General features: G+C 58.2%; 2 protein-coding genes across 2 annotated transcripts in view; both read left to right on the top strand.

Moving 5' to 3' along the window:
* The first annotated feature begins 2,074 nt into the window (after positions 1 to 2,074).
* Positions 2,075 to 17,076, top strand: ADAMTS10 (ADAM metallopeptidase with thrombospondin type 1 motif 10). Its single transcript, XM_065874968.1, has 24 exons — positions 2,075 to 2,162; positions 2,401 to 2,747; positions 3,099 to 3,255; positions 4,253 to 4,470; positions 5,938 to 6,021; positions 6,121 to 6,266; positions 6,685 to 6,728; positions 6,877 to 6,982; positions 7,068 to 7,214; positions 7,411 to 7,552; positions 10,380 to 10,487; positions 10,896 to 11,041; positions 11,139 to 11,202; positions 11,932 to 12,034; positions 12,266 to 12,399; positions 12,498 to 12,621; positions 13,634 to 13,714; positions 13,804 to 13,967; positions 14,063 to 14,189; positions 14,285 to 14,414; positions 14,757 to 14,961; positions 15,199 to 15,375; positions 15,469 to 15,628; positions 16,792 to 17,076. The coding sequence occupies exons 1-24, from the start codon at positions 2,075 to 2,077 to the stop codon at positions 16,899 to 16,901; spliced, it is 3,312 nt and encodes a 1,103-aa protein (XP_065731040.1). The 3' UTR covers positions 16,902 to 17,076.
* A 1,832-nt stretch (positions 17,077 to 18,908) lies between these two features.
* MYO1F (myosin IF) overlaps positions 18,909 to 23,580 on the top strand; it is a 32,273-nt gene continuing 27,601 nt past the window's right edge. Inside the window, exon 1 of the mRNA XM_065875407.1 lies at positions 18,909 to 19,040. Coding sequence (XP_065731479.1) covers positions 19,038 to 19,040 — 3 coding nt within the window. The 5' untranslated portion in view covers positions 18,909 to 19,037. The remainder of the gene's footprint in view (positions 19,041 to 23,580) is intronic.

Genomic DNA, 23,580 nt, shown 5'->3' on the forward strand with positions numbered 1-23,580 from the left:
CCAGATTCTCTCCCCCTGGCCTCACCCTGGCAGACACCTGTACCTGTACGTCCCCCTCCAGACTCCTCCTATCCTGCACCTCACCCACCACCTGTGCTGGGTCCTTCTGCCCTCTCCACACCCCACTTGAGCTAGAAGCACCAGAGGCATGGGAGAGGTTGTAGGGGGGAGGGGCCCAGCTTCAGAGGACCGAGGTGAGGACTCAGAGAGCCACAGAGCCACTGAGCTTCTGCACCAGGCCTGGCAGCATGGGAAGGAGGAAAGGGGCAGGATTGGGGGGCTGGGGGGCTCCAGCCTCACTTGCAATGAGAATGCTGCCGCCTTGGCATGGGGAGGGGTGTTACGGCAGGAGGGGGCTCGAGGGACCCCCCCACACACACAGAAGGGGCTTTGATCCCAGAGCTAGTCAAGGATGGAATAGGGGAGGGGATGGGGATGGGAGGGGACAGAAGTTGGGAGGAGGGAGGTGGGGGTGGGGAACTAGGAACAGAGGGAGGATGAAAGCCAAAAGGAGGATCACCAGGGCTGGGGAGAAGGGCAGGGTGTCCTCAGTGACCCCTGAACTCCAGACCCAGCTCTGCTCTCCTCACTGCCCCCTCCCACCCTGTCCAGGCTCCCAGAAGAGGCACTGAGGCCCAGAGAGACTCACACACAGGTTCGACACCGCACCACCAACTGAAGACCCCAAAAGGTAAAAAAAAAAAAAAGAGAGAGAGAGAGAAACCCAAGCATCAGCCCATCTGAAATGAGCACCACAGTCATAGAGTGGGAGTGAGCTCCCCATAGCTGGAGGGGTCCAATCAGAAGTGGCCGGGGAGGGGGGCGGGGTGTCAGCTTCTAAGTCAGCATCTTGGAGGAAACCTGGCTCCATCTCTCAGGAGCTGAACTGCCCTGTTTGGGGATCGACTCTCAGACTTGGCCAGGCTGCAAAGAAAACAAGACAGTATGTGATTAAGGGGGAAATTGCACAGAGTAGGAGAAGGAGGGCGGAGACAGGAGGGGGGTGGAGGGTTTGGCACAGGGTGGTGGCCCAGAGTGGTGTCTGTGGCAGGCTGGCCTGGGGCAGATGCTGGAGAAACAGACCTGCCCGGCAGGCCTGGAGCTTCGAGGAGAAATGAGAGGAAGCAGGACTAGGGGCCGGGCTGGAAATGTTGGGTGGAGGAGAGGTCACAGGAGCAGAGACCACGATGCAGGGGTTTGCAGCCCCGCTGGTGGGGTGAGTGGTGCTACCCGTGACACAGAATCTGAAGGCAGGGCCCCCGGGGGAAGGGGTGCTCCAAGCACTGGCCTCGGGTTTAATATGGGTTGAAAATTCACGCTGACCAGCCTTCAAGTGTGGTCCTGGGTCCACACCAAGCTCCTGCCTGCCCCTGGGCCTTTGCCCCTGCTGTTCCTCTGCCTGGACCACTGCACTGTCTCCTGTCTCTTCACTTCTCATCCTTCCCACCTCTGCTTCCAAGCCTCCTGTTTATTTCTCATGAAGAACGTGTCCTGATCTGAATTACACGTCTTTTCGTTTACTTGTCTGTCGTCTGTCATTCCCATGAGACTGAGCCCCACAGGGCGGGGGGGAGTGGGAGGAGAGGGACTGTATCCATATTACACACAGTCGCCACCCGATGAACGAATCCCCTGGGTTATTGCAGAAATGAAATGAGATGGCGTGAACATGCTTGGCCAGTAGCTGGCACATAGTAAGTGCTCATGGAGTCAAGGTCCCTCCCTGCCTGTCCTAAGAGCATACGGAGGATAGTGGGGAAGCGGGGGAAGGGGGGGGAACAGAGAGGCTACTGAGTAAGGAAATGCATTCAGAGTCTTCAAACCAGGGGCGTGGAGGGGGGAATGCCATGGGCATCCCTGAGGCTGGGAGTGAAGGGCTGGCTGCAGGTGTCTTTGTCTGCCTGGTGGGGGACCTTGGCACTGGCTCTGCCCGGCAGCAGGACCAGGCCCCGCTGACCCCGCTCTCCCATCCCAGGATCCCGGTGATGCTGCCCAGGCTGTGAACAGGGAAGGCAGCGCTGTGGGGGCTGCTGGCAGCCGGGGCTGGGGAGAGACATGTGGACACGTGGCCTCTATGGCTCCTGCCTGCCAGATCCTCCGCTGGGCCCTCGCCCTGGGGCTGGGCCTCACGTTCGAGGTCACGCACGCCTTCCGGTCTCAAGGTAGGGGTGACTCGGGAGTAGTGGTGGGGGACCGAGCAAGGAACTGAGGAGGGGTCAGTGCAGCTGGGACGGTGGTCGTGGTGGGGTAGGCCCTGGGGTCAATGAGACCAGAGTCTTGGAGCAGGTGACCTGGATTCAGGATTCACTGAAGCCAGCATCGTTTACCCTGCAGCCAAGCAGGCAGGACACAGGGGTCCTTCCCAGGGCCCATCCCCAAGCCTTTGACCCTCACCCACAGATGAGTTCCTGTCCAGTCTGGAGAGCTATGAGATCGCCTTCCCCACCCGAGTGGACCACAACGGGGCACTGCTGGCCTTCTCACCCCCAACCCCCAGGAGGCAGCGTCGGGGCACAGGGCCCCAAGCAGAGTCCCGCCTTTTCTACAAGGTGGCTGCACCGAGCACCCACTTCCTGCTGAACCTGACCCGCAGCCCTCGCCTCCTGGCGGGGCATGTCTCCGTGGAGTACTGGACTCGAGAGGGCCTGGCCTGGCAGAGGGCCGCCCGGCCCCACTGCCTCTACGCCGGCCACCTGCAGGGCCAGGCCAGCAGCTCCCACGTGGCCATCAGCACCTGTGGGGGCCTGGTGAGTGGAGGGTTCTGGGCAGTAGGGGGAAATGCCCACGAGTTTGGGAGTTAAGAAAAACACTTATATAGGTCAGAGAAGGAATCACAGGGGAAGTTTTTTTAAACACTTCGAGCTAATCGAAAGGATTAGCTATTTTAAGATGCAGCTAAAGCAGTACGTAGGAGAAAATGTGTAGCCTTAGGTCAGACTAAAAATTAATGAGCTGACCGTCGAAGAAACTGGAAAAGGAACAGTAACATAAACCCAGGAAAATGGAAGGCATTAAATCATAAAGACAGAGATAGGGTCCCAGGGGTCCTGGGAACCAGAACCTGACCCGAGCCCTCTGTCCCACTTCCCAACCCCCAGCATGGCCTGATTGTGGCAGATGAAGAAGAATACTTAATCGAGCCCCTGCAAGGAGGGCCCAAGGGGCACCGGGGCCCAGAGGAGAGTGGTCCCCACGTGGTGTACAAGCGTTCCTCCCTGCGTCACCCCCACCTGGACACAGCCTGTGGAGTGAGAGGTACATACATCTTTCTCTCTGGGGCTGGGCAAAGGGGGTGCACAACATCTTTGCCTTGAGGCAGAGGTAGATGGCAGTGTCCCTCCATCCAGAAGGTCAGCAGGCAGCTACCTCAGGGAGCAGTGCAGACAGTCAGCAGGGCAATAGACAAGGGAACAGCGCATCCATCACTGCCGTAGTCCGATGGCCCAACAGTGAGTGAGACGGGCAGCTGGACAGCCAGGCAGGTGCTCAGGTGTAAAACCACGCACCTCTAGGATTACTGTCTGATCAGACAGTTAAGCAGTGGGATGGTGGTAACCAATACTGGGGCAGTTGCACAAGGAAAACACCAGGAGACCTCAGCCCCCATTCGGAGGATCAGATTTACAACCCGACTTGCAGGAGGACAGTTGTAACGTCAGACATTTAGGGAATGGGAAAGTAAGGAAACTAGCTAGACAACAGAAGATTCCCCAGGACAATCGTACAGCTAAAAAAAATGATCTCTGTCCAGTGGAAAGGCAGAGCCACTGGAACATCGAATTAGTTGCATAATCCGAGAGTCCCAGAGTAGCACACCGTGGCAGACACACAACCGCAGCGGGTTGTCAAAACAGAAAAGTGGATGGTGTCACAATTGGACAGTCACTGGGACAGCCAAGCAATAAGACCGTCAGGCAGGTGGATTGTTTTACAGCCAGACAGTTGGCCGCAGGGTGAGTAAAAAGTTGCACAGTCAGAAGGCCAGGGAGCCGTACAAGCGCACAGTTCTGGCGGTGAGGCAGGCTGCTACACACATCCATCTGAGCCGTGGAATTGTCGGGAAGTTACACGGTCATGTTGATTGTCATGGGATGCTGGGCGGCTGTTCAACCAACCAGTCTGGCAGTGAGAGAGCCACATCATTGTAGAACCAGCAGCAAAAGAATGAGCTATTTGACAGCCAGATGAATCATGGGACAGGGAGTTGGACCATCAGAGCAAGCAGCAGAATGACCAGAAATTGTCCACCCAGATGAGAAACCGTGGAAGGGGCGGCCTTGGTGGCTGCGCACCCTGAAACCGCCACCTGCCTGGCCCCTCGGGAATGAGACAGAGCGCGGCCAGCCAGGCCTGAAGCGCTCGGTCAGCCGAGAGCGCTATGTGGAGACCCTGGTGGTGGCTGACAAGATGATGGTGGCCTACCACGGGCGCCGAGACGTGGAACAGTATGTGCTGGCCATCATGAACATTGTAAGTGCCTCCCCCTCCCTGGGCATGGAGCCCCAAGAACATAGAGCTCGCTCCAGAGGTTAGGAAAAGGGGTGTCACCATCCCCCCCATCCCTGGCCTGAGGCCAGTGAAAGAGAATGGAGAGGGGACAGGGTAAGTGAGAAAGGAGGGCTTTCTGTGGCCAGGAAGGAGGAGAAGCAGCCTAGCACAGTGGCTAGAAGCATGGACTCGGGGAGCAAACCAGCCTGGCCTGAAATCTCAGCTGTGCCGCTTTTGAACTGTGTGGCCCTTGGGCAAGTTACTTTATCTCTCTGCCTTGGTTTATCCATCTGTAAAATGGGTATAATAATAGTACTGACTTCATAAGGCTAAGGTGGATGCAGTGAATTGCTAAAGCTTAACACAGCACCTAGCACACAGTAAGGTGCCCTGCAATTATTTGCTGTATAAAAAAATAAATGGGTGACTTGCAGGTACTTGCCCAGGTTAGCAGTACACACGTTGGGGCGCATCTGTCTTCATGCAGGGCTCGCCCAAGCGCCTACCTATAAATTCATACAGGCTGACCCGGCTGACCCACGCTCAGAGTCAGCACCCATCCTAGATCTTGATCAAGACGGTGGACCTCTCTGAGCGTCAGTTTCTGCCTCTGTAAAATGGGGCTATACTAGTATCTATCACAAAAGGGTAAGAGATAGTGAGAGGGAAGCCAGCTAGAGCACTTGGCACATAGTAAGGGCTTGACAAGTGATAATGTCGTTCCACTGAAGCAAAAAGGGAAGACAAGAAGTTTAGCGCAGACAGTTGGCCCGTTATGTTGACATAACTTCATATCTGATACCCCTGCTCTCTGCCCAGGACCCGCCTTCCTCCCTTGGGCTTCCAAAGTTCCCTAAAACCTGCCAGGGTTTCTGGGGGTTTCCACATGGGACCGTGATGGCTCAGGGCTCCAAGGTCATTGCACAGAGTGGCCTCCATCATCTGTGCCCACTCACCCCTGGGCACTTCCTCCTCCCCTCTGACGACTGTCTCCAGAGCTTCCTGCCCCCACACTTCCACCTTCCGGTGGTGATGCTCACATTGGTACCTTCGGACAGTGTGGAGTGAGGCCAGATGTGCACATCCTTTAGGCCATCTCTGGGCAGAGGCGGCCGGCAGGTGGGCAGGGAGGAAGGAGGACAAGTAGACAAGCTGAGCAGGGTAGGGGTGAGTTGGAAAGAAACGCACTGGCAGGCAGGCTTAGCCAGACTTGAATCCCACTTCCAGCGCCTGCCAGCTGCGCATCCTAAGTAGCTGAGCATCAGTTAGTTCATCTGTAAAACGGGAATGATAATACGCACTCCTGTGAAGATCTACGCAGCAGGCTTAGCCTGAGCCCCAGCACACATTAGGTACTAGATTGAAGCAAGCGGTTGTCATCGTTTCACTTTTTGTCTTCCACTCTGGGCCCCTCTTAAGACTCGGTCTCTCTTGTTTCTTGGAGGTCAGGTTGCCAAACTTTTCCAGGACTCGAGTCTGGGAAACATCGTTAATATCCTGGTAACACGCCTTATCCTGCTCACGGAGGACCAGGTGCGGGGTGCGGGGGGGCCCACCTTCCCCTGCACGCCAGCGCTGCCCACCTTCCCCTGGGTGGCTAGTACCCATGTACCTCTCTCTGTCCACCCTCAGCCCACCCTGGAGATCACCCACCATGCTGGGAAGTCCCTGGACAGCTTCTGTAAGTGGCAGAAATCCATCGTGAACCGTAGCGGCCATGGCAATGCCATTCCAGAGAACGGCGTGGCCAACCATGACACGGCGGTGCTCATCACGCGGTGAGGGGCGGGGCCGGCTCCACTAGGACTTGAGCCGGGGGACGAGTTGCCCGGGGTACTGTCCAGGTCTAAGCAGGGATCACTTCTGCTGAGAGATGGAAGAGGCCGAGACTGTGCAGCCATCCCCCTTGGGGAGCCAGGGAGGGGGAGGGGCTGCTGGGGAGCCTGAGAATGTGGGGAGGCAGGTGTGGGGCTGTTCGGACACTGACGCATCCTTCACTCACTCTGTCATTCATTCAGTCGGTCACTGATGCACCCCAGCATCTCCAAGGCCGGCTGGGGCAAGAGCATGAGACTTCAGTTCCAAGGCAGGGAACGCTTCCCAGGCAGGACTCAGCCACCAGAGACAGGCAGGATGGTAGCCGCGGGGCTTAGGGAGTCAGCCCAGCTCCCTCACGGCCCCCCTCTCCTTTCACAGCTATGACATCTGCATCTACAAGAACAAACCCTGCGGCACACTAGGTACCCGGGTCCCCTAGGTTTCAGGCACATCTGAAGGCAGTGGGCTGGGTGACACTGGCCCTGGTGGGGGTGGGGACCTGGCAGAGTGGACAGGGTCGAAGACGCAGCCCCGAGCCCCCAGCTGCAGCCCCACACGCCCATTTCCCAGGCCTGGCCCCCGTGGGCGGGATGTGTGAGCGAGAGAGAAGTTGTAGCATCAACGAAGACATCGGCCTGGCCACAGCATTCACCATTGCCCACGAGATCGGACACACGTGAGGCGGGGACACGGGAGGGGACGGGCGGGAGGAGCCTGGCAGGTCCCTCGACACCCGGCAGAGCCGCCGCTCCTCTCCCCAGGTTTGGCATGAACCACGACGGCGTGGGGAACAGCTGCGGGGCCCGTGGCCAGGACCCGGCCAAACTCATGGCCGCACACATCACCATGAAGACCAACCCGTTTGTGTGGTCCTCCTGCAGCCGTGACTACATCACCAGCTTTCTGGAGTGAGGACCTACCTGCCTGTCCCACCCAGGGACACACACTCTCGTTGGGGGAGGGGAGGACCTCTGGAAATCAGGGCTGCTTCTGAGAAGGGTCATGTGCTCACAGGGCTGCTCCCCGGGACCCCCACCTGGCTGGGGCCTCTGAGCTCTTGGCCTGCAGCCCTCCAGCGTGACAGCTGCTTTCTTCTCGCCACAGCTTGGGCCTGGGACTCTGCCTGAACAACCGGCCGCCTAGACAGGACTTCGTGTACCCAACAGTGGCCCCCGGCCAGGCCTATGATGCCGATGAACAGTGCCGCTTCCAGCATGGAGTCAAATCGCGTCAGTGTAAATACGGGGTAGAGAGAGCCTTCCTGCTTTCCTTCCTGGGAGGGGAGGGGGCCACCACCACCAGGGAAACTCCATGTGGGCACCCCACACACAGGCAGTGGGGGAGGGAGAGCTGGGAAGGGAAGTGGGCCTCAGTGGGGGACGGGAGGACAGAGGTGCATGGGGTTATACGAGTGTCACACACAGTCACAATGCTCGGGAACAAGAATGGGCTCTCCTGGTTCTCCAGACCCCTGTTTCGGGGACTGAGCTGGGGAGAGCCTGGGGGTCCCCCTTCTGCTGCAGCAGGACTGAAGTCCCAAGATCCCTAACTGGGCCATCTTTAACGAAACATCCAGATTTGGTGGAAATAGTTTCCCTGGGATGAACCGTCTTCCCCACTTGGCAAAAAGCTGGAGAGATCCTTCTAGGGATACCCTGTCTCCATTCCCTCCTTCCCCCACTGACTGGTTCACAAGATCTCTTGGCCCCAATCCTTAGCTGGACAAGCTCCGAGCCTCATCATCACTCCCCACTCTTGAGGATTATACTCAGCTCCCAAAGCCCCATCCACCCGTAGAGAAGTGAGCTGGGGATGCCACTCCCAGCTCCCCCGAGGAAGCTGGTGACCCTCTTCAGCCACCAGGGACCACCGGCTCATCTGGGGTCTGCCCCTCCGTTGCCTACCTCCCCCAATTCCCTGAACACACCCCCTAACTCCTCACAGCCTCAGCCTTGGTAGCCCAGACGCAGTCCCAATTCTCCACACCCTCAAGACTCAGATCAGCTTGAATGACTTGTCCAAGCTAAGGCCATGTTAACTCAAAACAGGGAGCAGGCAGCTGTTAAAATGCCCTCACTTTATTCCAGTGCAAGACAAGGAGACAAACCCTGGATCAATTCATGTTTAATCCACTCTCAGCACCCCGCCCCACCCAACTTGGCTGGTAACTAACTACAGCTCCCTCTAATGAATTCCTAAAGAATTCCGAAGGTACTCTTGAGCATCTGCTGTGTCCCAGGTATCCTAACGATGACAACGATGGCTGACATTCATTGAATGCTCACTGTATGCCAAGCATGTGATATGTATCATCTCAGTTAAACTCCTGACAACCCTATTGCCCCCACGTTGCAGAAGAAGGGACTGAGGCATAAGGAGGATGCCTTGCCCAAAGTCACCATTTGAGAACATGACGGAGCTGGGATTGGAATCTAGGTTTCTCTATGAATCTAAATGTTATAAAGGGGTGGGTAAGTGGAGAAAGTGCCAGATTATCAAGCATGGACCACTACTGGCTGTATGTTGAATTGATTCTTCCTTTTATTTTTCCAAGGAACATCTTCCTGGCCCTCCCGGCAAAGGGGTAAATTATTGACTACATGTAAACCAGTTAATATGTGTAAAGAGCTGGGCCTGGTGCCTGGTCCAGAGATAGTTGTGGTCTTAGTACTCAATAACAGGGTGTTTATGCAAGCCCTTTCATATCTACTCTGTTACATGCCCCTCAGCCATATGTAGACAAGGCCCATCTTAACAGATGAGGCCCAGAGAGGGGAAATGTGTTGCAAGTCAGTGGTGGAGTTGAAGTCTCCGTGAGTGGCCCAGGTCTCATTCATATATACCATGGCACCTCCTTGTGGAGAGAAGGAAGAGCAGGACTGGATTAGGCAGTTCTCTTTAAGAGGTGTCAGAAGTGGGATCAGGGCCTGTGATATTTTTACACGTGGCCAGGAGAACATAAGCCAAGTGAAGCCAGCAAACCAGGCTGAGTTTTTAGATGAGAAGTATCTTCTGAGGGAGCAGGTTTGAGAACAACCCTCCAAACTTCTCATGTGTGTGCAGGTGTCTCTCAGAGGCTAACACAGGAAAGTTCCTTCTTACAGCCATTGCTCAGTCCAATCCCAAATCTTCAAGGTTTGGAAGGATCAGGTTCTAAGAGAAGATTACATGTGATGGTAAAAAGGGGACAGAAGGATCTTCACTTCTCAGAGGAAAGACCCTGGGATATGGAGCGGGATGTAGGCCAGAGGGTCGAATTTGGCCACGCCTGAACCCAGTGGGGCTTGTCCAGGGGTATTAATTAACCTGAACCTAAAGGCTCTGAGTGACTCCCTGGGACTGGTCCAGCCTCCTGCCAGGGACGGGACCTGATGCCAGGGTCTGGGCCAGCCCATGTAAGAGGAGGAAGATGGGCTGATTTTTCACTGGGAGAATTAGAGGAACTTTCCACAGAAACCCAGCCTGCCCTTATCCCCTCTCAACCCTCCATAGATTAAAAGCTTCGGGAGCCTCCCCAGTTTAGGTGGGGGAAACAATGAGAACCACCAGCCGGAAAAAGAATGAGAGACAGGGCCCTTGACCTGAGCCACCATCAGGCCTGATTTTTCAACCACTGCTCTTGGGTGGGCTGCTTTGCCCATTCTAAAAATCCTTCCTCTTCATTTCTCAGCAGGTCCCAAGGTTTCTCCTAGAAACTTGGGAGGTGCCACGGGTTGAACTGTAGAAGGATTAGATCATAGACGCTGCGATCTAAGTTCTAGGTTAGGATCCAGACTAACCCTTAGGAGCTGTGTGACTTCTAGCGAGTGACCTTACCTGGCTGAGCCTTGGTTTTCTCATAGTAAAATGGAGATTGTGGTGCCTAAGGGAGTCTGCGGCACTCCTAGATGTTTTATAAGTGCTGCTTACAGGCGGAGGAGAGGTCCCAGCCCGTGCCCCCACAAGGGGTTGCAAAAAGAGACCCAGGAAAGGAACGCTGGGGCCCCACTGTCCGCCGGCAGTGAGCGGGTCGCCTCGGTCCTCCCAAGGCAGGTGGGAGGGGGGCGAGGCTGAGCGGGCGCCTTGGCCCGCAGGAGGTCTGCAGCGAGTTGTGGTGTCTGAGCAAGAGCAACCGGTGCATCACCAACAGCATCCCGGCCGCCGAGGGCACGCTGTGCCAGACGCACACCATCGACAAGGGGGTGAGCGCAGGCCAAGAGCCTCCACACCCCCCCACCACCCCCAGACCCCTCCATCAGCTTTGGCCACGCCTACTGCTTGTAAGCCCCACCCCTGGCCTGAGGCCACACTCGCTTTCAAGCCGTGCCCTGCACGCTCGTCCTAACACTAGCTTCACCACCCGTTCCGGACCCTAAGTTTAGGCCACGCCCCTTCTTTGAACAGTGTCTCTCCCTAGCCACGCCCCCATATTACCGGGCAGAATCCCGGTCTTCAGACCCCACCTCCGTCCCCCACCCCCTCCCGCTTTCGCTCCACCTCAGGGGGGCTCAGACTTCCGGCTGGGGGGCTGGGGTGGGGGTAGGATTGAGCGCCGAGCCCCAGAGAGTCCGCAAAGCCCGACTCACCCCTCCCCATCATCCCACCCGCAGTGGTGCTACAAGCGGGTCTGCGTCCCCTTCGGGTCGCGGCCGGAGGGCGTGGACGGCGCCTGGGGCCCGTGGACCCCGTGGGGCGACTGCAGCCGGACGTGCGGCGGCGGCGTGTCCTCCTCCAGCCGTCACTGCGACAGCCCCAGGTCAGCCCCCAAGCCCCAATGCCGGGGGAGAGGGGCGGGCGGTCCTCGCCCCCTACTCCCCCTGCCCCATTTCTTTGCCGTCCACCCCCATTTCCAGGCCGACGATCGGGGGCAAGTACTGCCTGGGCGAGAGACGGAGGCACCGTTCCTGCAACACCGATGTGAGTCCCCCCCAGGATCCCAAGCCGGGTACCGTTGGCCCCTCTTACACGCGGGAAAAGAAAGGCATGCATCAGCTTCCAACGAGCCTGGGCCAGCTGGCCACCGTCTCCTCTGGAAACCTGCAGCGGCCACCCCCTCCTTTCCCGGACCTCCCTACACCAGCCCTGGGTCCTGTCTCCTTCCAACTCTTTACACTTTTGCAGTAGATGCGTCTCCCACCTGGAAATAACTGCTTGGCCCCTGACAACCCTCTCCAGCTACACTTGTTCCTCCCTTTACTGCCCAATTTCCCCCCAAAAGCCCTGCTCCTGCCCCAAAGCTGACCCGAGCTCCCTGCCCCAAAATCCAGTGGCCAAGTTTTTGTCCCCTTTTTGCACTGCCTTCTGACCAAAGACTACAGTCTCCTGTCCAACACTTCCGTCCACACATCCCCCACACTCGCAAAGAGTGGGCTTTGCTCCTTTCTAAGCCAGCTCTCTCAAGGCTCCATGGTCTGAGACCAGAAACCCAGGTGTTATCCTCAGCTTGCCCACAAACTCTAATGAGTCACCTCCTCCCATCTCAGACACCACCCCCCCTCCCCGGCCTCCTCCCTGGCCTCCTTGCCTCCAGCCTCACTCCTCCAACCCACCCCTGCTCAGAGCATTAGTTCTCCATCCCCAGGCCTCTGCCCTAACTGCATCCCCCCCAACACCTGGCCTCCCTACTTCTCCCTTTTTGTGCCCCAGGACTGTCCCCCAGGCTCCCAGGACTTCAGGGAAATGCAGTGCTCTGAATTTGACAGTGTCCCCTTCCGTGGAAAATTCTACACGTGGAAAACGTACCGGGGAGGTGAGCAGGGGACTCAGAAGGCCTTGGGGCAGTAACGGGACAGCCGCAGGTGGAGACCATATCATGGGGTCTGCCCTGAGCCCTCCCCTCACCCAAGGAGCCAGAGCGCCCGGGATGTGGCTCAGCAGCGCCTAGAGTGAACACCGGGAGGCCCCGCTCCCTCTGCCCGACCTGCCTGTCCTTGTTGGGTCTGGGGTCTGGCCCTCAGTCTGATGGGGCCGTGCCCCCCAGGGGGCGTGAAGGCCTGCTCGCTCACGTGCCTAGCAGAAGGCTTCAACTTCTACACGGAGAGGGCGGCGGCTGTGGTGGACGGGACGCCCTGCCGCCCAGACACAGTGGACATTTGTGTCAGCGGCGAGTGCAAGGTGGAGGGGACTCCCCGCGAGAGGGGAGGGGAGAGGGGGCCGGAGGTGGAGGGGGGCGGCTCCCTGAATTCCCCCACGCACACCACTGCCCTCCCCAGCACGTGGGCTGCGACCGGGTCCTGGGCTCTGACCTGCGGGAAGACAAGTGCAGAGTGTGTGGGGGTGATGGCAGCACCTGCGAAACCATCGAGGGGGTCTTCAGCCCAGCCTGGCCTGGAGCCGGTGAGAGACACCCCCCCCCCCCGCAGCTTCCCTTTCACACTCCCCACTTGGTGGCTGGGGGTGGGGCTCGCCCCACCACAGTAGCCAAGATCAGCAACTCCTCAGAGCCGAGGGCCCACTGGGGTGTAAGGGACCCCAAAAGGTCCCGGACATAATGCCCCAGGTCAGGGTCAGGGACTGGCTTGGGTTCTCGGTGCCTAAGGTTCGGCAATTAAAGTGTCCAAGGGGGTGGAGGCCTAAATCTCTCCCCTGCCCCATCCTGAGGGCCTCAAACCGGGTCTTGAGGGGGCAGGCGCCTGACCCTCCAAGGAGGCTGAGGGACCCTCTGTGCTAAAGTACAGGGCTTACTAGGGGTGGGGATAGCTGCAGGGTGTGGTGAACTTGAATGCCTCCCAACCTTGGGCTGAAGGGAAGAGACCCCTGTGAGGTGGGAGAGGGGAGGTGGGCTTAAGGGACCAAACACACACTGAGGGCCAAGTGTGGAGTTCAGGGGACAGTCTTGGGGTACAGATAAACTAGGGGGGACACAGGTGGGCAGAGACAGAGGGTTCACAGGGGCCCAAGATCATCCAGGTCGTAAGTGACGGAGCTCACTGCAAACCTGACTCTGACTGCTAAAACCGCCAAGTCACCCTGTGTGGGTCAGGGCCCCGCGGTGCCCCCTTCCCTCTGCCCAAGCCCAGCCCTGCTGCTTGTTGGGGGGTGGGGGGCGGGTCGGACCACTTTGATGGTTTGAGAGGTGAGAAAGTGTGGGTTCAAATCCCAGGCCAGCCACTTCCTAGCTGTGGAACCTGAGCAATTTGTTTTGTCTCTCTGAGCCTGTTTTGTCGTCTGTAAAGTGGGTGTGATGACACATCTAACTTCACAGGGTCAGAGCTGCGGATGAGGTGGCATGTCTCTGTATGTGCTTAGCGTGGTAATGGTTAGTTGTTATCATCAGGGACCAGGAATGGGGGAGACAGGCAGGTGCAGGGAAGGGCCAAGTGGGTGACATCTGAGCTCCACTGTCCAGGGTACGAGGAAGTCGTCTGGATCCCCAAAGGCTCCGTCCACATTTTCATCCAGGACCTGAACCTCTCCCTCAGTCACCTGGGTGAGCCAGAGGTGGGAGGATGAGGACGGGGGGGTCAGCAGGGGCGGCGTCAGTGTGGCTGGGGTTCTGACCCCTATGCTGTCCCCCAGCCCTGAAGGGGGACCAGGAGTCCCTGCTGCTGGAGGGGCTGCCTGGGACCCCCCAGCCCCACCGCCTGCCCCTGGCCGGGACCACCTTTCAGCTGCGACAAGGGCCGGATCAGACCCAGAGCCTAGAAGCCCTGGGACCCATTAACGCATCTCTCATCATCATGGTAACAGCAGGGCTGGGAGCAAGGTGCAGGAGGACATTAGCATCCTTGCGGGGCCTCGAACTTGATTTCCATTTGATCCCCGCCTACAACCCCAGGTGCTGGCCCGGACTGAGCTGCCGGTCCTCCGCTACCGCTTCAATGCACCCATCACCCGAGATGCACTGCCTCCGTACTCCTGGCACTACGCGCCCTGGACCAAGTGCTCGGCCCAGTGTGCAGGCGGTGAGGCCGGGGTGGGACGGGGTGGGGCAGGTCCTGGTCACCAGGCTGACCTTCTGGGTCGGGCAGGGCTGAGCAGACCTCTCGCCCGCCCCCAGGCAGCCAGGTGCAGGCTGTGGAGTGCCGCAATCAGCTGGACAGCTCAGCCGTGGCTCCGCACCACTGCAGCGCCCACAGCAAGCTACCCAAGAGGCAGCGCGCCTGCAACACAGAGCCCTGCCCACCCGAGTGAGTGCCTGCCAGGGTGCAGGGTCGGGATGGCAAGCACTGGAGTGACGGTGCTACTGGGATCAGAGGAGTGGGTGCTCCCTAAGGGGAGGTCAAAGTCAGAGCAGTGGTGCTCCCTGGCCAGGTCCAGGTGAACTCCCCTGGGGATGATGTGCCTCCCAGCCCCCAATGTGGGCGCAGAATAAAGTTCTGAGTTCGAGGTGTGGGGCACGGGAGCAGCAGGCATCCCGGTGCCAGCTTCCACGACGATGTTAATTGTTGGCAAGGAGGAGGATCTGCTCGTGCCCCAAGCTCAGGGTGGCCTGCCCGGCGTCCTGTCTCAGACTAACCCTCCCCCCACAGCTGGGTCGTAGGGAACTGGTCGCGCTGCAGCCGCAGCTGTGATGCGGGCGTGCGCAGCCGCTCCGTCGTGTGCCAGCGCCGCGTTTCGGCCGCCGAGGAGAAGGCGCTGGACGACAGCGCTTGCCCGCAGCCGCGCCCACCGGTGCTGGAGGCCTGCCACGGCCCGGCCTGCCCTCCAGAGTGGGCCGCCCTCGACTGGTCGGAGGTCAGCCGCCCCTTCCCGCCCTGTGCAGAGCAGGGAGGGGCCTGGGTTGCCCATGTCGGGTGCACACTGAGGCGCCTCCCCACTCCCGCGAGCCCTAGTGAGCCCCCCCGCCCACCGTGACTGGTCCAAAGTTAGCTGTACCGTCCTCACCTCCCAGCGGACCAGCATCCTTCCTACTCCTTGTGTGAGCGGGGAGGGAGGCGCCCACTGAGCGTGAAACGCCCCCTCCAACTGCAGTGCACCCCCAGCTGCGGGCCGGGCCTCCGCCACCGTGTCGTCCTTTGTAAGAGCGCAGATCACCGCGCCACACTGCCCCCCACGCACTGCCCGCCCGCGGCCAAGCCGCCGGCGACCATGCGCTGCAACCTGCGCCGCTGCCCGCCGGCCCGCTGGGTGGCGGGAGAGTGGGGTGAGGTAGGCGGGCGCGCCCTGCAGGGCGGGAACCAGGGCACGGGTGGCAGGGTGGGTGGCCGCGCTGGGCTGCGGCTCATCCGCGACTCCCCACAGTGCTCCGCGCAGTGCGGCTTCGGGCAGCAACAGCGCCCGGTGCGCTGCTCCAGCCACACAGGGCAGCCCTCACGCGAGTGCGCGGACGCCCTGCGGCCCCCCGCCACGCAGCAGTGCGAGGCCAAGTGTGACAGCGCGCCCCCCGGCGACGGCCTGGAAGGTATGTGAGGCGGGGAGGGAACCAGGAGGGTCCTGTCCAGAGGAAGCCGTAGATAGGAGAGCTGGGGCTCCAGACCATTGGCCCTAGAGCTTCTGCAACCACGGAAATGCCTTTCTCTGTCTTCTCCAGACCATCTTTCACCATTCCCTGCCTGCCAGCATGCATTAGGTGCCACTGTGTGCCAGGCGTTGCAGGCACCTGATTTCTCTGGGGGCCCAAACTCAGGTCGTTCCTCCAGACATCTCCATGACCTTCACCTTGATCATCTCCATGTATAACATTATCTGCCCGATATTTTTCTTTGAATCAGTTTCTCAGCCTCAGGCACTATTCATGTTTGGGGCCAGATGATTCCTTGTCACGGGGGCTGCCCTATGCATTGTCGGGGGCTCAGCATCCCTGACCGCTACCTGCTGCATGCCAGTAGTACCCCTCCTCCCCGTGGTGAAAACTGAAAAATGTCTCCAGACATCACCAAATGTCCCCTGGGAGGCAAAATCGCATCTCCTTGAGAACCACTGCTTTAAATATACCCATTTTTTTCTACCTAAGTAAATTTATGTTTCATAGAGAGCAACAGGTTACTTACTGAGGGCACCGGAACCAAACTGCCTGGATTCACCTTCCACCTCTGTGCCTTCGTATTCTCATCCATCAAGAGGCGTTTAATATATTGACTTGAGGGAGTGCCGTGTTAGGGAGAGGGACTAAAATAATCCACGTGAAGCCCTTTATTAGCACCGGGCCCTGTCATACATCATTAACTGCTAACGGGGAACCCTGGTCCATTGTCATGAACAGACTGTCAATTACCCTGAACACAAACTACACAAATACCCTGAGAGGAGTGACTGCTCTGGAGCTCAAGGTCCTCAGTCTGTTACAAAGGGAAACGAGCAAGGATTACAGCTCCAAACAGATAATTGGAAAAGGAACACTTTTCTCGTGGTGTAGCGCGGTGTCCAAGCCCCAGACCTGCACTTCCCTCCCAACATCCTCAAAACAACCTAATGGCATAGTTACTGGTATAAGCCCCCTTTGAGAGGTGAGGAAACCGAGGCACAGAGGAGCTAGGAAGCGCTGTGCAGCCTGCGGTCGCGCCGCTGCCAGAAGGGGTGCTGAGACCTGATTCCCCTCACCTGCTCTTCTCCCGCCCCTTCCAGAGTGCAAGGATGTGAACAAGGTCGCCTACTGCCCCCTGGTGCTGAAATTTCAGTTCTGCAGCCGAGCCTACTTCCGCCAAATGTGCTGCAAAACCTGTCAAGGCCGCTAGAGGGCGCACGGTCCTCGGAGCCAAGGCTGGGGGCCGGCTGGGGATGGGGGTGGGGCGACCAGGCCTGCAGCTGGCCAGCCTGAAGGAGCCCGAGGGGGGCAGGAGCTGGGAGTGAAGGGTGAGACGGAGCCGGAAGTTATTTATTGGGAACTCTTGCGGGGCTCCTGGCTGAGGGGGATGGAGAGGGGCTGGCCACGCCCACGGCCCCTCCTTTTCCCATCTCCCAGTTCGGAATGAGACCCCCTCCAGGGTGGGTTTGAGGTGGGAACAACTGTTCGCCCTAATGCTCTTGCCACCCACCCTTAGGGAGACCCCCAGCACAACCCCCGCCTTTGATCGGAATATGTACTGTGAAGAGTGGGGGTGGGGAGGGGGTCAGCCGGTGCCCTGCCCCCCGCCCCAGCACTGCCCTAACCCTCCACTCTGAGCTGGGGGGGAATCTATGTCCGCCACGGGGGAGGGGATTAGCACGACCTCCCTGACACCCTCCACCTAACCAGACCAGCTACAGGGGGAGGCAGAGCTGGGAAGATCCACCCCATCCTGTGCCCTGCCTGCCCCAGGGGGACCATGTCATCCAGGCCACCCCCATCATGGTGCTACAGGCCCTGCCCTGGGGCCCACACACCCCTCGCCAGGAAGCCCTACATCAATAAAGTTCTGTCTTGTGTAGATTTCCGTGCGTGGGGGGGGGGGGGTGTGTGTGTCAGTGAGACTGGGTCACATTCAGCTGTCCCCTACCCCAACCCTGCAAGCGACCACAGCCCCCCGCAGGTCGGCCCCAACAGGCCAAAGGGGACTTGTTCCAACACAGACTAGAAACCAGTGATTTTAGGTCAAAAATACAGCTTCTCACGGAGGCGCTCAAAGCAACACAACGTGGCGCCTGCTTTTGCAGCCACCGCATTCCCTGTCACTCTGCAGGCTCCAGTCACGCTGGACTCCCGGAAGTCCCTCAATCTCCCTACCATCTTCCCATCTTGGGACCTTTGCTAGAGCTGTTTCCTCTGCCAGGTGTACCCTCCCCGTCCCTGTTCACCTAGTTAACTCCAACTCACCTCTCAGCACAAACATCGCCTCCTCCCAGAAGCCTCCCCTGACGCCCTCAACGAGGTGGGGGTCCTCCAGACTCTTCACTCCTAGTGGCTGGAAGCACTGCTGAGGTTTGCGGAAGCCAAGCCAGTCGGTTGAGCACAAACTTGCGCAGGAGGTCCAGGGAGAAACGGGCTTCTCCCCAGATGTGGCCACTAGGGGGCGCCGAGGCGTGCCAGCCTCTAGGCAGGGTGTGGTGTGCTGCCGGGAGCCCAGGGACACCCCCTGGTCACAGCCCTCCCTGGCTCACCCAGGGTCGGCTTCTGCCCCCGCCACCTCCTCGATGAGTATCAGATGACAGCCTCTAGGAACTGCCATTTCCTGCTGGTCTCCCAAAGATCCGGAGATGGGCCGACACTTGGATCCCACGTGTGCCAGGTGCCGCCGTTCTACGGTGACAAAATGGGGAGATCCGGAAGTAACAGAGCTGGGGGTCATTAATTCCAGGTGTGACATCCGAGGTCTGGGACCTTCCAGGTGCTCTCAGTTCTTGGTACCCGCCACTCCCGCTGCCCTCCCCTTGACACAGACACACCTGGCTCCCGAGGTCCCTTCTGGAGGAAGGACCAGCCGAAGCGGCTCTGGAGGTGGGAGTTTGCTCGGGGATGCCCAGAGGAGACATACATCTGAAGTGGTTTCGAAGCCCAGGAAGGAGCAGTCAGTCCTGCAGCCAGCTGACCTGCAGTGCGGTTTGCTGCAGCCGCGTCCCAGAGGAGTTGGAGAAGCGGCTTTCTGGGGTCTGACAGCGGCTGTCATCCATCCTTAACCTCTCCCTTCAGGCTCAGAGCCCCAAACAACCAGCTCCCTCGGCCCTGCCTGGGCTCTCTCCCCGCCCCCCAGGCCCAGCTTCCCTCCCCTCTAGTCGCGGCCCCTCCCGCCAAAGGAAGTGAGAAGGGGGCTGTCATAAGAGGAACTAGGTCTGGGAGTCCGCTGAAGCAGCAGGAACAGGGCCATGCCCAAGCCGCCCCCTGGAGCCCCCTGAGCCTGCATCCCTGCCACGACCCATTCAGACATCCCCCAGGGACCCAGACACCAGCCCCCACCATGGTAAGTCCTTCAGGGTGGGCCCTCAAGTGCAGGGGTGGCGGCACCAGCCAGGTGGAGGCACCTAGAGGCCACCGTCAGAAAGTGGGATGATGAGAATGGGCACAGCAGACCCTTTGGGGTCCCTCTGTGCATCTCAGGTGCTGCCAGCATCCCTCACAGGGGACCAAACTCCCATCGGCTGGTGGACAGGATGCCGGAACGAGGATGGGGCACCAAAGGACGGAGCAGTAACCGGAGGACAGAAGGTGGTCCTAAGGGATCACACGGTGCTTGCAGGGACAGATCCCTCTCCTGGGGCTTAGGGAACCCAGTTCCCAGCCGAGTTTGGTGCCTCACCTCCCTGTGTGGCCTTGGGCAAGTCACTTCCCCTCTGTGAGTCTCAGTTCCCACATATGTCATATTTGGAAGTTTGTCAAGATGTGGAAGGTGTCTGGGGGAATCTCTCCACTGGAACGTTCAGAGGGTTTGGGGTTCAGCCCCTCTGCGTCCACAGCTGGGAGGGGAAGCTGTGTCAGATGGGTCAAATGGGCGGTGGGTTGCAGTGATGGTGGCGTGACAGCATGCTGCTGTGGGCGACGGGGTGGTCTGGCTGTAGCAGTCACAGAAGCAGGAGTTGGTGAGATGCAGCATGTCCATACCACCACCGGTACCCTTCTCCGGGAGGGTGGCAGGGAAAAACACTGCAGCCAGAAGCATTGCCACCTGGGGAGACTGAGGTCTGATGATGACTGTGGTGACAGGGTTGGGGAGACCGTCATGGTCCTGGGTCTATGCAGTAGCACCATGTCACACACGTCAAGAGGGAGCCTGGGCTGGCCGTGTCACTCCACGACTCCGTGCCTCTGCAAACCACTTCAGCTTTCATTTTTTGTCATTCTGTTAATGAGGGTGGGTGGCTGGGACAGTCACAGAGCTGGTGGTGACAGCTGTAGTGTTTCTGGCAGTTGCGGCAGAAGCTAAACAAGGTGGAGGCAAGGATTGCCTTAGCCTGAGAGAGAACGTCTTATTTCAGAAAGTCGGTGATAAATTGGGCATCACTGTCCAAGGACCCCTTTGAGTAATTCACAAGCAAACCACCAGCTAGAGCTCTGGGCTTGGGATGGAAACTCTTCCCAGACAGAGCCAACCCAGGTAGACTCCTTGATCAAAAGAACACAGGAAATGATTTGCTACTTGAGAGAAAAGCAACCCCTCTCGAGGAAGCTGTGTGAAATGCTTAGTCAATGATTTGCTTGGCCAGCCGTGTCTGGGAAGGGAGAAACTCATGCAAGAGGACCACAGAGAAAAAAAAAAAAAAAGTCGAATCCATCCACGAGGCCAATACCTCTGTCTAAGGGTGCTGACATCTTCCTGGAGGTGTAATGGGTGCCAGGAAGAGTGTCGAAAGATTCAGTGAAACAATGTTCGTAAAGTGCTTTAAAGAGCACATAATATGTGCTCAATACACAGTAACTGCCGCTGTGGGTGACGCTCATTCATGGTGGGGGTTAGCGGTGGTGGTGGATGGATGTGCCTCATTCTTGGTTACTGTAGAGGAGTTGGGTCGTTGGTGCCATTGGTTGTGATGGTGGTCATTGCTGTCAGTTGTCCCAAGTTGGTGGTGACCACGGTTCTTGTGGGTGGGCTGGTGATAGTAATGGTTGCTTTTGGTGCCAGCGAGTGTTGAATGTTGGTGGTTGGTGGTTGGTTGTTTTCAGCTGGAGGGTTGATCTGTGGAACGATGGCAGCTGGTCATCATTTGAAGTTAGCTGGTCACGATAATGTTTGTGTGCTGTCGGTGGTTCGTTGCTGATTTTGGGTGACGGTCTTGGGACTAGTGGTGGTGCATCACTGGTTTTGGAAAGGGGTATGGTTGACTGCTGCTCTGATGGGTCATGTGTGGTTGCTGATGGCTAGTGTTGTGATCGCGGTTGTTATTGTCAATGGTGGTTGGTTATTATGGGTTGTTGGTGCTGGTGATAATAAGTGGTAATGGTGGTGAGTGATGATAGGCAAACAGGTGGTGGAATCCGTCAGTGTTTCTCTGTCTGATGTTAGCTGGTGGTGCTGGCATCGAGGTTATCAGCAGTTTCCGTTTGGCTTTGGTTGGGGGGCAGGTAAAGGCAGCGATCTGTGGTCCTCGGTTGATAATGGTGGTGACCTGAGGGTAATCGTGGTTGCTCTGAAAGTACAGAAATAAAGCAGGGAGACCAGTGATGCGCTGCTTGGCCGAGGGGCGGCGGCCATGGGGATGGACGGAAAAGGCTGGGAGGTCAAGAGAGAGCTAGGAAGAAAGACTCTAGAAGGACAAGGGTCCCCACATGTTGGAGAACGGCCTCTGTTTAGGCCAAAAGAAAACTGAGACACCCCTCCCAAGGCAGGGGGAGACCTGAGAGCCTTTAGAGATGAGAATGTTCTTTGCATGGTATAGAGACACAGGGTGTAGCCCCAGAATGCCACTGAGTAGGACCAAAGCTCCAGGGGCACACCGGGGGGCCAGGGCATGGCCAGGGGTGGAGAGCAGCTCCAGCAGCCACTGCCACAGCAGCTTCGCCTCTGCCTCTCTGCTGGCTGGCAGCCACAGTGCACAGGACCCTGGCGAGGAAGGAAGTGGCTGTTTCGTTGTTTTCTCCAGTCTGGGGCTTTGCTCATCACCACCCAGGAGCAGGGAGGCCAGAGCAGTTAGGGCAAATTGCAAAACCCTCATCCAGCCCTTCCTCCTGACCCCGTGCCCCGTGCCTGTGGGATCGGCCAGCTTAAGGCTGCCGCTGCTGCTGCTGCTGGTGATGGAGGGAAGCTAGTGCTTCTTCTTGACAAGCTTGGCCTTGTTGAATCTGCACAACTGCCCCGTGAGGTCCGTGGCCCTCAATATTCCCATTTGCCCGATGAGAAAACAGAGGCAGAGAGGTTAGGCGAGCTGCCGTACAACCCAAAATAGCAGAGGATTTCAACTCAGTGATCCCCAGGGTCACACTTTTAACAGCCACCTTGAACTACAACCTCCTCCTCCTCCTCCTCCTCCTCCTCCTGCCAGGTAAGAGGCCACCTGGGGGTGTGGGCTGACCCCCATACTCTCCAGGCTGCCCACCCCTGCCTCATTTGGACCTGGACTCTCTATTCCAAAGAAACTAGGATCCTGGTGTCCCACACACACCCAAGGCCTTCCTGGCCCATGGCTCCTGCTGCCACCACTGACATGGTCTGGGACATTCATGTTGCAAAGCCTGCCTCCTACAGGAAGCCTTCTCCGATTGCCTCAGCTCTCCTTAGCACCGTCTGATTAGGATCACTGTCTCCTCTGGGCAACTCGCTTCTGAACTACTCAAGGGCAGAGTCTAGGCCTGGTCCCCACCTACTTCCGTGCCCAGTAGGGGCTCAGGAAGTGTGTTCACTAGAGGGCCCCAATGCCCCAGCCCTACAGGAGCCATCACCTTGGCCCTCCCTCCTTTGGCACCAGGGAAGCTCCACCCCTCCATACCCTCTGCCGTGGGTTGAGGGGAGCCTCTCTGAAGAGCTGAAGTTAGAATCTACATCCCCACTCCCATCCCAGCCACCTCTGACCCCTGACTATCTTTCACAAGAACCCCAGCCAGTTGAGTCATCCTTGGCTTGTGGTCAACTATGACCACAACCTCTTTGTGGTACCCTCACCCTCCAAGGAAGGAACAAACAGCTTCAACTTGACGGTTGGAGACTTGGGGGTCACAGAGAGATGGACACCCATGACACAGGGCAGGGGGCAGTCTCATCCCACTGATTCATTCAACGAGTCTACATCGACCAGCTCCTCTATCCTGTCAAGCCACTGATCACTTCTATTAAATGCTCTTGGGGCCACCGGCTGCCATTTCCTGAGGCACCCCAGTGCATCTTTTCTCAGCACTGGCTCATTTACTTCCCCTAGCAAACCCACAGAGGAGATTTATTATGGAATCCATTTTACAGATGGAGCAACGGAGGCTTGGAGAAATGAAGTGGCCTCCCTGGGGTCAACAGGGCCGACTGTTAAGCCAGGCCTCACACCCAATCCATCCCTTGCCAAAATTGTTGACTCTCCTCCCTCACACTGTACCCTCTTGAGGAAAACCTCTCCCTCTGCCACAAACAACCCCGTGGTTTTTGTGATCGCATAGAGCTAGGATGGATCTGGGGGTCCCGGGTGCCTGGGACGGGACACAGGGGGAGAGATAACAGGGACCACTAGAGGCAGAGGCCCACTCAGCTGGGTGGGGGAAGGAGGAAGGGACAGGAAGAGGAACCAAGTCCTCGGGGTCAGGAGAGCCAGCCAGACATAGCCAGCCTCGGGGCTTCTGACCTCAGAGAAAGGAAGTGGTCTTGAGTCTCAGGAGAGCCTGAGGGTCCCAAGAGCATGGGGACTGGGGTGACCCCAAAGGGGAAACCGTGGACAGGACCAATCTTGTCTTCTCCTTGTCCTCATATGACCTGAAGAACCAACCCCGGCCACCCCCCAGCCCCGACATAGACCCGGCTTCCCTTCCTGCTGTGTGACCTTGCGGAGGACACCTAACCTCTCTGGGCCATAGTTTTCTCTTCCGCAAAA

The sequence above is a fragment of the Phocoena phocoena genome, chromosome 3 (genome assembly GCF_963924675.1).
Source record: "Phocoena phocoena chromosome 3, mPhoPho1.1, whole genome shotgun sequence".
In the NCBI taxonomy this organism is placed as follows: Eukaryota; Metazoa; Chordata; class Mammalia; order Artiodactyla; family Phocoenidae; genus Phocoena; species Phocoena phocoena.

Excerpts from the sequence above, each read along its gene's own strand:
- ADAMTS10 (XM_065874968.1), top strand. The coding sequence starts at position 2,075 with ATGGCTCCTGCCTGCCAGATCCTCCGCTGGGCCCTCGCCCTGGGGCTG. Across the intron at positions 11,203-11,931 it reads ACCGTTCCTGCAACACCGAT|GACTGTCCCCCAGGCTCCCA; the intron begins GTGAGTCCCCCC and ends TTTGTGCCCCAG. Across the intron at positions 15,629-16,791 it reads CCCCGGCGACGGCCTGGAAG|AGTGCAAGGATGTGAACAAG; the intron begins GTATGTGAGGCG and ends CGCCCCTTCCAG.